Source organism: Drosophila novamexicana, unplaced genomic scaffold, assembly GCF_003285875.2.
Source record: "Drosophila novamexicana strain 15010-1031.04,08,12 unplaced genomic scaffold, DnovRS2.1 tig00001089-arrow-arrow-pilon, whole genome shotgun sequence".
Taxonomy (NCBI): Eukaryota; Metazoa; Arthropoda; class Insecta; order Diptera; family Drosophilidae; genus Drosophila; species Drosophila novamexicana.
This window is the reverse complement of record NW_020824841.1, coordinates 777424-793981: the sequence shown is the minus strand read 5'-3', so window position 1 is coordinate 793981 and position 16558 is coordinate 777424. Positions and strand designations below refer to the sequence as shown.

The 16558-nt window shown below is 41.9% G+C and overlaps 4 protein-coding genes across 5 annotated transcripts; 1 reads left to right on the top strand and 3 right to left on the bottom strand.

Moving 5' to 3' along the window:
• Positions 1–6: 6 nt before the first annotated feature.
• On the bottom strand, positions 7–1654 carry LOC115766331 (abscission/NoCut checkpoint regulator). The gene is made up of 4 exons (XM_030710221.1): positions 1524–1654; positions 1208–1461; positions 630–1140; positions 7–572 (listed from the first exon to the last, which is right to left on the bottom strand). Exons 1-4 carry the CDS (start codon positions 1569–1571, stop codon positions 309–311), a joined length of 1077 nt encoding a protein of 358 aa, XP_030566081.1. The 5' UTR covers positions 1572–1654; the 3' UTR covers positions 7–308.
• Positions 1655–2348: 694 nt separating this feature from the next.
• LOC115766291 (platelet-activating factor acetylhydrolase IB subunit beta homolog) lies at positions 2349–3954 on the bottom strand. Of its 2 annotated transcripts, none has more exons than XM_030710159.1 (3): positions 3691–3954; positions 3164–3639; positions 2349–3083 (listed from the first exon to the last, which is right to left on the bottom strand). In XM_030710159.1, exons 2-3 carry the CDS (start codon positions 3557–3559, stop codon positions 2802–2804), a joined length of 678 nt encoding a protein of 225 aa, XP_030566019.1. In that variant the 5' UTR covers positions 3560–3639; positions 3691–3954; the 3' UTR covers positions 2349–2801. The 2 variants fall into 2 exon arrangements, with proteins under 2 accessions (XP_030566019.1, XP_030566018.1); XM_030710158.1 differs by having other exon boundaries at positions 2350–3083; positions 3164–3616.
• Positions 3955–4126: 172 nt separating this feature from the next.
• Positions 4127–6425, top strand: LOC115766336. Its single transcript, XM_030710229.1, has 4 exons — positions 4127–4478; positions 4547–5040; positions 5103–5829; positions 5900–6425. The coding sequence occupies exons 1-4, from the start codon at positions 4399–4401 to the stop codon at positions 5979–5981; spliced, it is 1383 nt and encodes a 460-aa protein (XP_030566089.1). The 5' UTR covers positions 4127–4398; the 3' UTR covers positions 5982–6425.
• A 221-nt stretch (positions 6426–6646) lies between these two features.
• Positions 6647–15446, bottom strand: LOC115766329 (coactosin-like protein). Its single transcript, XM_030710219.1, has 3 exons — positions 15047–15446; positions 6977–7300; positions 6647–6895 (listed from the first exon to the last, which is right to left on the bottom strand). The coding sequence occupies exons 1-3, from the start codon at positions 15095–15097 to the stop codon at positions 6779–6781; spliced, it is 492 nt and encodes a 163-aa protein (XP_030566079.1). The 5' UTR covers positions 15098–15446; the 3' UTR covers positions 6647–6778.
• Between the last annotated feature and the right edge of the window lie 1112 nt (positions 15447–16558).

Sequence of the window (16558 nt, the reverse complement as noted above, 5' to 3'; positions counted from 1 at the left end):
ACTGTCTTGTATTCCGAAATGGTTTTAGTTGGTTTTATTCGCCAAGCCTATCCCTATCTCTGTCTTAACCATGATTTCTCTGTCTCCCAAGGCGAGAGGTCGTGATTTGAATGAAGACGGGTAGATCAGGGTTTTGTGGCTACTCTCTTCAATATTGACAGTTTCGATACATTTACATTATGTACACAATCTTAAAATTAGCTATTTTCATCCAGGATTACTTTAAAAACGAAATACAAAAACGCTTAAGCATACAAAATGAAAATAAAACGAGCTCAAACTCAACAAGCATGCCTAACCGAGCAGCATTAAAAGTGATTCTCTTTGAATTTGGGCGGCGTCCTGTACTTCTCCTTGATGTGCGCGCGATACTCCTCATCGTCGTGGCACTCGCGATAGCATTGGGCACAGAAGAGCTCCCCATCACAGCCAAGGCAACGGTAAACAGCATCCTCGTTGCATATATTACACCAAGGCAGCTCCTCGTTTTCGCTGCTGTTCGGATTGTTTGTGGTGCCCAGCTCAGCCTCTAGGGGATCGGCTGCTGCCGGCAACTGGGATTCCGCTATGTACTGCAATAAATCGAGTGAGTTTAAAGTATAAACAAATAATTCCGAATTCCAAGGCACCTTCTTCATAATGTCTTGCAGGACAGTTTCATCGTTCTCGTCCTCGTTATCACTGGGCGTATTTGTGGCCGCCGAGCTGGATGCAGCTTCCGCTCCAGCACCGTCGATGGGTGCATCGCGCAGGGCACGCAAACGTCTCTCAATGTCGGAGATGGCATCGTTGCGGTCATCGTCGACACGTTGATCCAGCTGCGTTTCGCCCAGAAACTGGTGCAGCAGATCTTTGATCTTGTCTTGATCAGTTCTTTGGTCGGTGGACAACAGGAGATCCTTTTTGTCATAATTTTTCTGATGCGGCATGCCGCTCAAATTGGAAAGACGCGCACGTATATCGTCGTCAGTCGTTTCGACAGCCTTCAGATTCTGCAAACGTTTGCTAATTGCGCTGTCCAGGTTCTCGTCAATATCCTCGCTGCCTGTGGCCTGAGCTGGAGCCACTGCTGCATTGCCAACCACAGCACTGCTTATGGGCGCCAGCACAGCGGCCAGCTCCTCGGAGGGCAGCACATTGCTGTAGTCGGAGATAAAGGTGTATAAATATACATATGTTAACAGACGCGATGGCTTTAATTGCGTACTCGAAGAGTGCATCAGCTGCCTCGGCATCGGCTGGCGTTGTGTTCTTTGGCGGCAGACGCAGCTTGGTCACCAGCTCTCCGGGCAGCGCTTCGCAGTCAATAACTTTCTCGGCATCGGCGTTGGCCTGCATCTTGGACAGCTTGTCGTAGCAGATGAGGCACACGTTGAGCACCTTGCCGCCATGACGGGGCACAGCAATTGGCCTCTTCAGGCACTTTGCGCAGTACGAATAACCGCAGTTCGGGCAACCGTGCTGCAATAATCTAATTTAAATCTACGCCAAAGTCATGCCGTGCACAGCTAGGCCGCCCTTACCTCCTTGCAGAAGAGTCCATACTTACGGCTGCAGCCGTAGCAGCTCATTTTGTGGGCAGGGCAAAGAACGTTTTCTTGTTAAGAATTTAGAAAAAGTAAACAAAGATTATCTTATTGGACGAAATCAGCGCTCACAAAGCTTTGACTCACAGTATTCTGCTCATGAGTATCGAAATACGCCGATGTGTTATCGATATTTTTCTTGTTTCCCTTTGTTCACCGTCGTCTCTAGACAGGCGCATCAAACGCTTTTGAACCAGTGTACCGATTAAAAATGGACGAATAGGCCGTAAGCTATGCATATATTTAACTAGCAAATGTGTCATAGTTCCCCAGACAACAGTCTCTTCTAAGCACATATATTTAATCTATGCGCCCTTTTAACTCTATATATCTTCTGAAATTCATCGTCTCCTAAGCGGTTCTTATGTCCATGAATATGTTGATACTATTTGTTGTATATTGTTTTATATATGTACAAATTGAACTGTTACCATATGTTCTGTGGAACCTACATACATATATGGTTTACTCGTTTTTCGTTTCCCCAAAATCCCATCGACTCAGTACATGAGAATCGCGTAGAGAGGCGAGTACGTTAGAGATTTAGTCGATTGTTTCTTTTTATTTGTACATACTCATAAAAAAGGAGACCTACGATATATTGCAGAACTGAAGTAACTTTTAGCTGCCGCATACTTGAATTTCTCACATTTTGATCGCCTAATGCGAAGTGAGTTCAGTTTCATAAGCTATATGGATCAAAAATAATATAACATTTCCATGAAGATTTTATATTTTAAAACCTATTTATATTTAAGAGTTTCAGGGAATGTAAATCTTTTTTTCATATTGGCCACGAAACTAATATGTATATTAAGTTTTATATATATGTTATCATAATTATATTTAGTATAAATGCAAAATACAAAATTTCATGCGTGTTTGTATATCATGTTGCGCATATATTGAGCCATATGCAGTATTTTAGACTTTAAACCTAGGAGTATGGGATAAAATATAACTTTCAAGCTGTGTATTATAGGTTAAGGAAACTTGCGTTATTTTTGTTTTTTTGTTTTCTTTTTGGTTTTTTCTTTTTCTTTTGTAAACCACAAAACAAATAGAATTCCCGATTAATACACGAGTAAATACTTTCATTGCTGCAGATAAAGCGGTTAGGTCGGATTTGGGTTTTCTGTTGGGTTGTTTGTGTTATATATATATATATATTTGTTTTTTTGTTATTTCTTTTTTTTTTTTTGCATTTTGAGTGAACTATTCGGATGGAGTGAGATCGCGTTCCAGTTCGTTTTCATTGAGTATTTGCGATAGCAAATCGTGCAATGGCTCGAGAATTTTTTTGGCGCCGGTATTGGTGAGACTCTTATAGTCGAACATATCGTGATGGCTAATGCTGCCGTCTGCCTGCACCAGGCCCTTGTCGATGGCCACAGTTTGCACGCGATCCAAGCCCTTTGTCTGCTCCTTAACCAACTCATTGATCTCGGCATTTTTATCGCGCAGCGCATTCGGTTGCTGGCCGCGTGGTAGTAATGACTGCAAAATATGTACAATAAATATCGATTATATGGATTGAGCTTGAACTGGAGGAGAGGGTTGCTCTCTGGTTTATTTACCGGCAGCAGAATGTACGCGCCGGGCAGTTTTTCGCGTATCTTTGTGACATTGGCGAGCAGACCTTCGGCGACTTCTGCGGCGCTGTTGCTCACATTGTTGGTGCCGACGTGGAGAACAACTATTTTGGGATTGACATTGTCGAGGGCGCCATTCTCGATGCGCCACAGCACATGCTCGGTGCGATCATCCCGTATGCTAAAGTTGAGGCAGTGCAGCGGTGCGAAGTACTGGTTCCAGGTGTCTGTGTCCTGCAGCGTTTCGAATATGCAATCGCCGAGGAATATCACGTCCGGGTCCTTTTCGCGGCAATCGGATATAAATCGGCGATGTATGCTCTGCCAGCGCTTGTCGCCGTCAACATCGGGCACGGCTGTGGGCACAGCGCAGGGATTCATGTTGTTTTTGTTGTTCGTGTGTTTTTATATTCAGCATGCGGTGTACGCTGTTGCAACCTTTTAAACAAAAATACAAATTGCTTAATGGACTAGTTGAACTCGCGGCCGTCGCAGACGTTTTGTAGAGGCACCTTTTCTATGAGTTGCCCAAAGCAGTTTGTATAGCGAACGCAGGTGAAAATAATTATAACCAAGACAATAATTGACAACACAAAATAGCGGCGGCGTTAGTGATGTACAACTGCGCCGACCATCGATTTTAATCATCGCTTTGAACAATCGAGAAAAATTATACGCGATATATCGTTAAATTGGTAATTGCTAGCTATTTTCATTGAATTAAGATTAATGTGTTTGTTTGTTACAACAAATTTAGATATTCACATAAATTTTGTTTTACAATCGTTTACTTCTTATAACAAAATGATTACCTCCTCCAGGGCTCATTTCTCTGTTCTTTCAAGCACAAACATTGCTTAAAACATATAGCAAACTATAGACAATTGTCAAAGTTAGGCATGATTATCGCATTTTTATTAATGCTTACTTCAGTTCAATAGTATTTTTCGTGCTTCTCCCCCATCATCAACAAAGCGAATTTACTTAAATTAACATCGATACCTATTGTGCAAAATCCACCAAAATTTATATCGATATTACAATCGGCCATAGTTTTGCAGCCCTGGCCGCCGCTTGTCACTTTTCCCTGACATCAGACGACACTAGACAGCAATATCGCTACTGGGGAAATTACTGCAGTATTTCAACGAATTTATCGCATGGAAAGCAGCATTTTATAAATAAACAATTATAAAAGCGCAACGCGCGATCCAAGCACCATGGATGTGGACCTCAGTCTGGACGAGATAATTGAGCGCAAGCGCATACACAACCCTCCACGAACCAACGATAAAAAACTGTAAGTGCTCGGGTCAAAAGAAAATGGCGCTGCTCTGCTAACGTTTGCATATTCCGTTCATGCCATAGCCATGCCGTTCAAATGAAGCCTCGAAAGCCGGTTAACAAGCCGGGTTCACACACACGCACCTACGATGCACGCAACAAGATCATTCAGAAGACGCGCGCCAAAATTGTCGATGCACGCGATATACTCAACCAGAACATTCGCGATTCTGGCATCGATGCCCGCAATGTGCTGCTCGAGCGCAAGAAGGAGCGCATGCCGATGCCTCTGCCGCTGCCGCCGCAGGCGGGGCGCGCGCCATCGCGAGCTGGCGGCGGCATCGGTGGTGGCCTGCATAAGGGCCGATTTGGTCAGCGGATAATTACAATGAGCAATCGGCCGGGCGGCGTAATACAAACGCTCTGGGATCCCAAGGAAGAGCGGCCCTCACATGGCGGCTACAAGTCCGGTGGCAGCTCAGGAGCACCGTATCAATCCAGTCGTCTAAATGCAGCCGCCAAGCCATTTATACCACGCGGTTACGTGGACTACGACAATATGCAGGAGTTGGAGGATGGTGAGTTCATCCATTCATGCTCATCCAACTTAATCGGTGAAATGTCTGTTTTGTTCTTGTAGAGGAAATTGCACGCACGCTGCATTTGGGCAACTACAATAGCCAGCCGACAGGCGGGCAGCGACCACGCATGGGTCTCGGCTATGATAGCTATAGCTTGGATATGGACGGCGTGGAGATAACGCCGCAAGGCAGCAATAATTTGGCCGGTGATCCGTTTGCCATTTATGAGGCGGCGCGCAATCGAGTGGAGCGGCCGTCTATGCCGCCACCGCCGCTTGGTGGCGATAAGATATTCGAGCGCCGACAGCGCAATTTGGTGGCAACCTCTAATTTGCCGGATTCGCTGCGTGCCCGTCTCTTTGGCAGCGAGCCAGATCGTCGGGTCTCGCATGGCATCTATGCGAATGAGAATGGCAGCGAGCCGCCGAAGGGGCATATGGCTGCACCAGTTATGCCTTCGATGCCCATGCACCAGCGTCGCAGTCCACCAACCATATCGATGCCGTTGCCATTGAGCGTGGTGAACAACAAGCCCGGCTATCGGTTGCTGGTGAGCAATTTGCACGCGAACGTGACCACGGCGGACATACGGGAGCTGTTCAATGACATTGGACCCATGTATGATGCGCATGTGGTGCGTCCGGGCACTGCGGAGGTTATCTACAAGTCCTTGGAGCATGCCGAGATGGCCGTCGACGCCTATCACCAGCGTGAGTTCGATGGCCAGCCCATGCACTGTGTGCTGGTCAATCCGCACTCATCCAATCGTTCCGCACACTCGATCAGGTTGGTATTCCGTGAACACTACTCCTCTGCTGCTTCCATAATTGACTGCATGCTTCTTCAATTGTTGTAGCTCTCGCACCGTTACCACAAACTCATCTGGCGTGGAGGTGGACATTGATGCGCTGCACTCGGTGCTCTTCCGGGATCGCTAGAAAAATATGCCGTACAGAAGCCACACGAACTTAGGCAATTACTACGTGAACGTTTAACCTAGACACATGCATCAATTATCAATAACGTTATCTATACGTTAATCCAGCATTGGTCATCACCTCGTAACCCTTTTTTTAGATTTAAGCCTATATTGCTGTACATTTTTGTATGCGTTGGCCACACACAAATTGCTCGGCGCCCGCTCAGTAAACCGTTAGTCAAGTTTAAACCAAGTATTTTCAATATCTTCTCATATACCTTTTTTTTTTTTTTTGTTTTAACTAGAATTCTACTTGCAACAGGGGCTGCCTTTAGCTCTCCAGGGCTAATTACCCCAAAGTCATCTTATCCCACGTTTTATATCTTCTTTTGTTAATACTCAAAGCATCTAGGAACCAATAAAGTATATAATTGTAGTAACTGCAACAATGTAATATTTCGATCGTCCAAATTTTCTTCATTCCCAGTTGCATGTCTGGGCCGATCTTTAATTCAAATTTATCAGAGGGCTAAGCATATAATATTTATATGTTCTGAATTAAATTTTCAAATGTCGGACTTTAACTCGTTTTTAAATACCTTTTTCAGCCCTTCTCGGAAAATGGGGTTTTTTTTTGTTTGTTTCTTGTTTAATATTTATTACATATTACATAAAAATGTACAGTAAATATTTTAAGATCGCATAAAATTAATTCATAATAATTAAGTAAAAAAAAGCAGGATTAAGTCAGCAATTGAAGAGGTGCACAAAAAAAATTAAGAAGTAGATTATTGATTCACCGTGAAGAGCGGCTCTTCAATTATCCCGGATGCCAGTGCCGTAGTTGGCGCCGCCGGCACGGTTCAATGCCTCGCGGAACAGCTCAATATCCAGTTCGGCCTGGACGCCCGCCTGCAGCTCCACGGCAAAGTTCTGTCGAAGAAGATGTAGTAGAGAATGAGGTTTCTTCGAGGAGAGCGAAAGGAAGAGAGGGAGACTTGTTGGTAGACTTACGTTGAGCACATCCTTGATGAGCGCCTTGTCCGTTGACATTTTGGCGCGTTGTATGACGCCCACCTCCTGGCCAATCCACGTTAGAAAGATGAACTTCTTGCGCTTGGACATCTCATCGCCCATTTGTATGCGTATGTAGCCGAAGGCGCGCTCCGAGTCCCCGAACTGCTCGCGGAACTGCTCGAAGCACTGGCCACGCCCATGCACAATTATCTGCGCGCCATCGAACTTAAAGACAGCCCACTCGGTATCTGTCAGATCGGAGCGGACATCCTCATAGGCCTCCCGTATGGCGTCCTTGTCCAGCGAAGTCGCCAGCGGCATCTGTGTTCAAATGAAATGTTATGCATAAGTATTTGCATAAGCCTGGGCTCGGGTTTCAATCTAATCGGTGCATTTAGCTGCAGTACGGAAATAGACCCCCCCCCCCCCCCCCCCCCCGTCCCACCACACTGCCCGCCCTCTGCCCAGTTTTGGTAATAATTTTCAAGTTCATTTAATTTGCTCGCTGTTGGGCTTTCTGCGTTCGTGTCGGATTAACGCCTTGTGTTGTAATTTATGTGGCGCATCTGCGCATTCAGGCAACACGTATCCGTCAGATACTTTCGCTTTCGTTTCCGTGCCAAGAGCCAAACCAATAACAATAACAATAACAGCAACAGCAACAATAACGATTATAATAACAATAACAATAGCAATCAAATTATAAATCAATCACGCCAATGCATTTCGCACAAAACTCTTCAATTTGTTCAGCTCGAAATGTTGCATAATTTATATTTAGTGCAATTGCAGTTGCATGAAGATTAAATAACTAAGCGCGAGTACCATAAACCAAATAAGCCATATACGAACATATATTGGTACAATTGGAATTTATCAAAATACGCAGGCTTTTATTTCGAAAGATATTGTGCAAGTAGAGCCTCATCAAACAATATTTATTATTGTTTATAATTAGTTGAGAATTTTAGTTTTTTTTTTTTTTTTAAATGTAGGCAGAAATCGTTTCAATAGATAATATTGTGTTCAATAGTTGATTTAACTTTATAAAAAAGATTATTTGTTTTTCATTGAAAAGAGAAAGATTGGGCAAGCCTTCGTTTTCTTCTTCTCTCCATGTTCTCTATGTAATTCTCTATCTCCCAACTGTATCCGAAATGTTTGTGGCAAAGTTCTCTTTAAGATTTCAACATTTATTATTATGTATAATACATTAGCTTTTTGTTAATACATTAGCTTTATATTTAACAGATCTTCAGGGCTGCAAAGCCTTAAAAAGTGTCAGTGGTTCGGTTCAGGGTTCGAACCAGCTCGCTACCTTGTGTTGCGCTTGCCGAACCTCTTCTCTTCAACTCGAGTATTATATTTTCAAAATATTAATGACTAATTTTACCATTAATATTTACTGAAAATATTGCGATTGATAAATATTTTCACATACAAAATGTGGGCTAAATTTGATATCTGCCCAAAATTGGAAGCTCGTAACTGAGACTAGATATGTCCAATGGCTGGGCCCAAAGTTAGTGTTACTTTGGTACTAGATCTATCTGAGAATTTGCTGTATTTTTAGCGAAATATTTTTGAAAGCAAAAAAAAAATTATTTAGTTCAGTTCAAGGTTCGATGCATACTAAGCAAATGAACCAGAGTTCCGCAGTGGAACTTATTTGGTTCAAAAGCAATTTACAGTTATGATATTTTCGCTGAATTGTGAATCTCAACTTTTGTTCTGAGACAACCAAATGGTTGGGCTTTTAGTGCATTTAAAGCTTTAATATGGCGCATTAAAAAGTAATACATATTTAAAGCAAAAGAACAACAAATAAGCGCTTAACGGTTGCACAAATATAATTGTATTTAATCTAAATTTAATTTAACGCGAGCAATAAACAAATACTCGTATAAACTGCCCGCATATCAACAGAGCCCGTTTTACCACTTATTTTCACATTGTTTAACTAGGCTCATGCTTTAATATGATTATTTGTGGGCAGACTTTCGATCTGTCATGTGGCCTTCGTTGCAAGAGGGAGACCCCACATGCTCTTACTTTCGAGAGAGTTACAGCTACTTTGGAAAGTATCTGAGGGCGGCTGCAGCTGAGCAGCTGATCAAGCGACAATCAAGATTTATGCATTGTTTTGTTGTGCGCGCTCCGTTTGAAACAATTTAAGCGTCACAATTTTCAATCAAAAACAACGATAAATATATTAAAAAAAAAAACGGTTCAAAGACGGCGAGATGCGAGTTGGAAGATTGAAGACGATGTATATGTGTATATATGTATGTATTTCTTTTATTTGGGTTGCCTGGAGAGAGTCAAGACAAAGAGTATAATAATAACATCAAAACTGTCTCCAAATAGAGCAGCGCAGAAAGCAGATGAGAGTCAGAGAGAGAGAGAGAGAGAGAGAGAGAGAGAGAGAGAGAGAGAGAGAGAGAGAGAGAGAGAGAGAGAGAGAGAGAGAGAGAGAGAGAGAGAGCGAGGCGCAGCGGGAAGTAGCTGGATCATAATGCGTTCGTTGACCGAAATCGGTTTTTGTGTCTGCATTAGTGTGTGTGCGTGTGTGTGTGTGGTGTGTGAGAAAAATCAATTAGAAAAGTGCGCTCTGAAGAGCTACAAAAAATATATGGTATCACAAAGAAGCAACAATTAGATAGATTAGAAAGAACAAAATTGTTATTTAAGCGTTGACTTTCACGACGAAAAACCGTCGCGGACAAAACGCTTGATTTGCTTGAATTAATTATGCAAAAACACAAAAAAATTGAAGCCAAATGCTGCAAAGTGTGCCAAAAAAAAAGAAGAAGCACCAAAGTAAAGTAGTAGAATAAATAAATATAACCGTTGCCATAATTTGTGCGCTAAGTCAATTTGCAATAGGAAACAGCTAAGCGCAAGAAGAAGCGACAGAGGCAGTGGCAGCGGCAGAGGCAGCGGCAGAGGCAACGGCAGAGGAAGAAGACAAAATCGGAGAACACACGTTTAGGAGTAAATACAGAGTTATGACCATAACGTCAGCTGCCATAATTTCGAGCGCAAATTAACGGCGCTTTTGCTTCTTCTTGCGTCGGCTGATAAGACATTTCTCTCAAGTAGCTCAGGCAGAGCACAACAACAACAACAACAACAACAACTAGTACAACAAATTGGCGCTTGGGGATGCGACTGTTGACTTGTTCATTGGGCGTGTCTGATAACTAATCAAATATAGCCGCAATTACAATGTTATATGTTGCCTCTTTGTGGGTGCGCCCGAGGGTGCAGGCGGGATGTGGATATGTATGCGGGTGCAGCATTGACGTAAGCGTAATCTCTATATTCTCGGTATTCTCTCTATTCTCAAGATAAGCCGACGCGACAAACACATCGAAATTGATTTATGCCCCACCCCCCCTCCACCCTACACCCTTTCCCCAGCCAACACACAAACACTTGCTTGTATAGTTGCGTACTTGTTCTTCTTCTTCTACTTCTTCTATTTCTAGTTCATGTTTATTGTTCATGGCAATTAGTGTTGGGTAAATTAAGCAATCTGACAAATCAAATAGTTCCAGTTCACTTACCCACCCCACCCCACCCCCCCTCCACGATGCAAGCAGTTGTTATTTTTTCCAATTAGTGAACAAGTGTTCCAGCGAAAGAAAGTAAAAGTTATCGACAATGTTGGGTTACATGATTCGTAACCATATCACTTAAACCGTTATTGATTTCATTGTTATCGCCACACAGATTTGTTGCCAAGTGCATGCCTACTATATACATACATATATAGATACAGATATATACATACATATATTTGTATATACTTGTTTAATCTGACTTCGTGCTAGTCGTTGCGTTATCTTTATCTAATCTAAAGTCCACATCTACTGCATAATGTGGGTCGATCGAGTGTCCGTCAGAGTTTCCATTCTAGAAATTTCACGAGCTTCTTCTTGCAATGCATGTATCTTTAGATGCAAATGTATCTTTAAAGATTGGCGGTGAGTAAAATGTATAGATTTTTCCTTTAAATGAATATACTTGTCTGAAATTGTTGGCATGATTTCGATTGTCTATATCTATATTTATTTTATAGCTATATAATGATATTTCTAAATTTTTCAATTAAATTTACTTCATTATTTTTCTACAATTTGAAAACTTGTCAAAACAAATACAATTTTTACTGCAAGCATTTCAAGTGTTCTATTTGCAATCCAGACACAAATTCCTACTTTGATAATAAATTAAAATGGAATGCGATAATAAATATATATTATACACATATAATATATATGTGTATCAATATCTACAGATACCGATATCAGTAACAGTGTCTGTATCAGCGAATCGCTGTGGCCTTTATTTTAAACGTGGCAGCAAAAAAACACACAAAAAACAAAAATAAAAAATACAAAAAATTGTCAATGATAGCAAAAATCAAAAGGCGGCATGAAATGTGCTGTTACAAGTGCACAATATATACATATATAGATTATGCGCATATATTTCCTTTTCAACACTGGAATCGTTTCATGTTGAATAACGCTTTTAGATAGGCGTCGCTCGCATAAAATTCCGCAAAGAAAAGTGCGTTTGCGGCATGTGTGTGCGTGTGTGTGTGTAAGGAATTAAAAAAATCAAAGAACCTAAAAAAACTTTAGCCGGCTAAGAAAATCATGCGTCAAGTGCGGCACACATATTTCAGGCAATTGCCTGAGTCACAGTCACAGTCACAGCTAAGGCAAAGGCTAGACAGTTGGCTTAGCAGGCAGACTCTTATACCCTGTACACAGGAGCTGCTCAAAGAGGGGTATGCTGAAACAGTTATGCGTTATATACATACATATATATTCATGATACATTTTGGTATCGAAGATGACTTCTAAAATGTATTACATACAAAGATTTCAATTATTTTATACCCTGTACACAGGCGCTGCTCAAAGCGGGGTATGCTAAATATACCAATATTATTATTCGATCTGAAAGATTGAACTAACATGCGCATGAACTCGATGCGCGGATGTCCCCCCATTCGCCCGCTAAGCAACTTCAGATTAAATTTAACTTCCAGTTAGCAGCCTGATTTAACGCAAGCTTTTCAAAAGAAACCAGCCAGGGTATTATGTGGGCATTTGTAAGTGTGACTTTCACCAAAAATAAGCTTCATACCAACTATTTCTTACGGACAATTCAAGCTCGTTTATGTAATTATAAGAAATACTTATTTGAAATGCTTTGGGGTTATTTAAACTTGTTCATAACCGAAAATTGTAGCAAGTTTTTAAAATATTTGCTTTGTCATCGAGTTCAAAGCCAGTTTGGTTTCAGGAAACATGTGAATGCTGGAAAATGTTAGGAATGTCTGTAGCACAAACACTCTTGAACATTGATTAGCCAGTGAAAACGATTCGATCGGATTACAAAACATGCGTTTTCATATCGTTCTGTTTCATTTCGATGGGAACAAGTGGTTATTGTTCGCGTTCGCACTGGTTCTGGCAGTTGTGGCTTTTGCTGCTGGTTCGAGGAGTGTCAACATCTGTTTTAGTTCGTGCCGTCGAAAGCGTTTTCCAAATGTTTTAAATACTCAACAGTGCAACTGACGCATGAATCAGCGGCTGGTTCGTTTGCTCCAAGGCAGGCGGAAGGAAGTGTGGGCCAAGTGTGGGGCGCGGCGAGGGGCTATAGGATGCAATGCTGTTCTTTCTTCTTTCTTTTTTTATAGTCGCGCATTCGTTGTTTCAGATGTTGTTGTGGCTTTTCTCGCAGTATGTATTAATAATTCTTTGTTGTTTTTTTGTTTTAGCTTATTTTCGCAGTGGAACAAAGAAACTTGAGCTGCTTGTTGATTTGTGTGTGTGTGTGTGTGTGTGTGACTCATTTGCGAACGACAAATGAATGAAACAAAAAAAACATATACATATACATAAATCGCAAACCAAAATTGGCGCGTCAGGAAGCGCAGCCAACTTAACAAGCCCAAAAGCTTGTGCATTGCAATGGCTTAAGAAGAGGAGAGGGATAATGTGTGCGTGTGCGTGTGTGTGTGTGTGAGTGCGTGTGCTTGCTTGTGCATGTGTGTGCGTGGCAAACCAATGCATAACAATACACTGCAATCATGATTTGTTGTACATATATATTTTTATTCACCCCCCCCCCCCCCCCCCTCCTCCTCTCAACCGCCTACATATATTCTAACGGTTGGTTTTGGTTTTGGGGGACGTTGCGCATACGACGCGTAGTGCGTAGAGCACTCCGATATTCAATATTATTTATTGCCAGTGGCATTGATGGCATTGCTTCGAGGTGTTGTGGCATCCGCTTGAACGCATTTCGTTTCAGTTTTCATGGCTTTTGTGCGCGTGTTGTTTGACTTATTGATTGAGTTATAACCGTAAATGGTTCGGCTCCGTTCCGACAGATTAGGCGGGGGCATATACATATTTACTTTTCATATACACACACATTATATCTGAAGTTGTCAGGTAAATGCAGTCGTTCGCATTGAACGCTCTCATCGACACACGACTACACGGGGTAAAATGTCCAATTATCGTAGGTCAAATCTATTGTGAATCAAGTCGCAAATCTGTCAAGTGAAAAACCGTTTTGTTACAAGTGATCAGGCTAACTGAAATCAAGCTTATTTCAATTAAAGCAAGAAATAACATTTTTATATAGGGATGCAGATACATTTTAGATTTGTCTATATACGTATACATATATACTTTCTTGAGATCCGAGCTGACTTCTATGCATATATTTAAGGAATACAAGGGCGTAAAGTGCAGCACTTAAGAGAAACTTGAAATGAACCCTTGTCCTAAGCATGAACTTCTTGATTTTCATTGCAGTGTACCAACTGAACAAACGAACAGCACGCTCTCTCTCTCTCTCTCTCTCCCTCTCTCTTCCTCTGATTAAATTTTGAGTCATGTCGCTTCGATAGCTGCTTAATATAGTAGGTAATTGAACTGCAGCTGGCTGGCGTGTGCGAGTGTGTGTGTGTGTATGTGTGAGTCACAGTGAATCAATCGAAGTGAATCAAACCAAATGAGTCACTCACACACTGCCAATGGCCCATATCACAGTAGTCAGTATCAGTGGGACAATCGCAATACTGTTACAGTAGCTACAATTTGTCTTTGCCATTGGCGGAGATATGAAATACAATGTGTAAGTAGTTGCCTCAACGAAACCGCAACAATTACTCGATACATGCAACAATGCTCGATAAGATACAGATACAGCGACTAGAGTATCTTTTGCTATGCATGTATGTGTGCGTATGCTTGTGTGTGCGTGAACATATTTTTAACTGCTGTGCGCACAAGTGCGGCGGCGTCGCCGTTGCGCACTTGAACTTGATATGCACAGTTGTTGTTGTTGTTGTTGCTGTCGCTGTTGTCTATGACCATGCCCACACGTACGCCTGCTTATCTACCCCTTGGCTGCTGCGCTGCGCGCTGCATCCGCCCCCGCACTTAAAAGCCTAAGCAAAACATTGTTGTTGTTTTTTATTTTATATTCTCTTGTGCTTCTCTCTCTCTTCGTTGTCTGGCACCGGCGTCGGCACCGGCACCGGCTTTGCCTTTGCTGCTACGGCTGGGGGTACTGGCCCAGGCCCTGGCCGGTTCTTGTGGAGTCACAGTTATTTAAAGTTCAACACTTCGCGCACACAGACACACACACACACACACACACACACACACACACACGCACACACTAACACATACGCACAGTTGACTTTGGGCTTGGACTCCAACTATAGCGAGGCTGCTTCGCCACGCTTTGCCTCTTCCTTTTTTGTCTGCTCTCCCGCTCTCTCGCTCTTTCTCTCTCGCGCGCTATCTGTTTCTGCAGATTTTATTTTGCGCTTTGCGCCTCTGCTGCTGCTGCTGCTGCTGCTGGTGCTGCTTTTGCTGTTGCTGTTGCTGTTTGACTGCCCCGTTGTCGCATCTCCTAAGAGTCTAATTCTTTTTGTTTCGTCTTTTGCCGCACTTAATATTTTCTTAATACATATACAAGATGCACTCTTGCCTGTATGTGTGCATGTGTTAAAGTATCTCTCACCCTTCTCGGTTTGCTCTCCACAATTTGTTCAACTTCAATGCCGTCTGACATGTTGCTGGCTGAATGGGATGCTGCGGCTACTTCTGGGTCGCTTCTGCTTCGCTTTGCTTTGCTCTGCTTTGCTGTGGCGGCTGTTGCTGCAACTCAACTGACAGTGAATTTCTGCCGGCTTGGCTTTTTTATTGCAACTTTGCAACACAAATTCAATAATTTGGACACAACGCGCGATGCTCGTAAATGTTCAGCGACAAGTGTCACGATAAACAACAACAAAAATTAATAAAAAAAATGGATATAAAAAACGAAAACAAAGACAAAGGCAAAAAGGCACAGGCTTTAATCGGGAGTGACCAAAAAAAATTGCCGACCGACTCCGTCCGACTCGCACGAATAGTTGCTCACGAATGCGGGCCGGCAGCGCGTGCAACTCCAACGAAGTGGCTGACGCAGAAGCAGCGCCAACCAGCACAAAGCATAACGACGAAAACGAAGCGGGCAGCGCAGCTCGCGAGCGAGCAAGTGGGAGCACCCAGGAGCACCAATGCTGCAGCGAGAAAGAGATAGAGTTAGCAACGGCGACGGCGCCGCCACCGCATTTGGTTTTATTTTCAGTTTCAGTTTCAGAGTTGAAAGTGCGCGGGCAGCGACGTTGACTGCGCCGTTGACAAAATGTTTGACACCGACGAGCGCGCGCGTGCTAATGTGTGTGTGTGTGTGCCTATGTGTATATATATTTCTGTGTGTGCGTATGTATATATGGAGGCATGATTTAGGATGCAGCAGCACTGTGCAACAACATTTTTAAAACATATACATATATATAACAAATTGCTAAAGTTCTCAAAATGTGGATGCAGAGAAAAGTTAAAGTTGCTTATCCTTGAAAAAGAATCAGGCAAACACATAGTTGAGATACAAAAATACTTTAAAAGATTTATGTACATATGTATGTGTTTATGTATGTGTGCTTTTATGGGGAAACCAAATGAACAATAGACGAATGTGCATCATATGTCCATTTCTGGCAAAGAGGAAACATTTTAATTATGAACAAATATCGAATACAATTTTAGCAGAAAAACAAACGAATTTCAAGACTATCGAATTTTGTAACTTACTTTTGTTTGTTTCCTTTGAACTATAAATGTATGAAAAGCATTAATTTTTTGAAAGTATAATACATATTCTTAACTATCTTCGGTTAACAGAAGCTGTGATTAAGTTATTTAAGAGTTAGAGTTCAATGTTATCTTAATATCTAATATGTATCTATGGAGATACTTCCATAATTTTTTTTCTATAATAAGGACAAGTTAACTGGCATGAAGTTAATCTTCGAAAGTAAATATATAAATATAATTTATAATAACAGGATATAGCATAAATCTTAAAACAAACTACAAAATTCCTAAATAAAATTAAAATAATTTTTAGGTAGTTTTCTATAAACATACATAAGGACTTAGTAGCTATAGAAAGGGGGGAAGTATGATTGAAAATTATAAAAAACCA

Excerpts from the sequence above, each read along its gene's own strand:
- LOC115766291 (XM_030710159.1), bottom strand. The coding sequence starts at position 3,559 with ATGAATCCCTGCGCTGTGCCCACAGCCGTGCCCGATGTTGACGGCGAC. Across the intron at positions 3,084-3,163 it reads GCGCGTACATTCTGCTGCCG|TCATTACTACCACGCGGCCA; the intron begins GTAAATAAACCA and ends CATATTTTGCAG.
- LOC115766329 (XM_030710219.1), bottom strand. The coding sequence starts at position 15,097 with ATGTCAGACGGCATTGAAGTTGAACAAATTGTGGAGAGCAAACCGAGA. Across the intron at positions 7,301-15,046 it reads TGGAGAGCAAACCGAGAAGG|ATGCCGCTGGCGACTTCGCT; the intron begins GTGAGAGATACT and ends ATTTGAACACAG. Across the intron at positions 6,896-6,976 it reads TCATCAAGGATGTGCTCAAC|AACTTTGCCGTGGAGCTGCA; the intron begins GTAAGTCTACCA and ends CTTCTTCGACAG.
- LOC115766336 (XM_030710229.1), top strand. The coding sequence starts at position 4,399 with ATGGATGTGGACCTCAGTCTGGACGAGATAATTGAGCGCAAGCGCATA. Across the intron at positions 5,041-5,102 it reads TATGCAGGAGTTGGAGGATG|AGGAAATTGCACGCACGCTG; the intron begins GTGAGTTCATCC and ends TTGTTCTTGTAG. Across the intron at positions 5,830-5,899 it reads CGTTCCGCACACTCGATCAG|CTCTCGCACCGTTACCACAA; the intron begins GTTGGTATTCCG and ends CAATTGTTGTAG.
- LOC115766331 (XM_030710221.1), bottom strand. The coding sequence starts at position 1,571 with ATGAGCTGCTACGGCTGCAGCCGTAAGTATGGACTCTTCTGCAAGGAG. Across the intron at positions 1,141-1,207 it reads GCAGCTGATGCACTCTTCGA|CAATGTGCTGCCCTCCGAGG; the intron begins GTACGCAATTAA and ends CTCCGACTACAG. Across the intron at positions 573-629 it reads TGCAAGACATTATGAAGAAG|TACATAGCGGAATCCCAGTT; the intron begins GTGCCTTGGAAT and ends GATTTATTGCAG.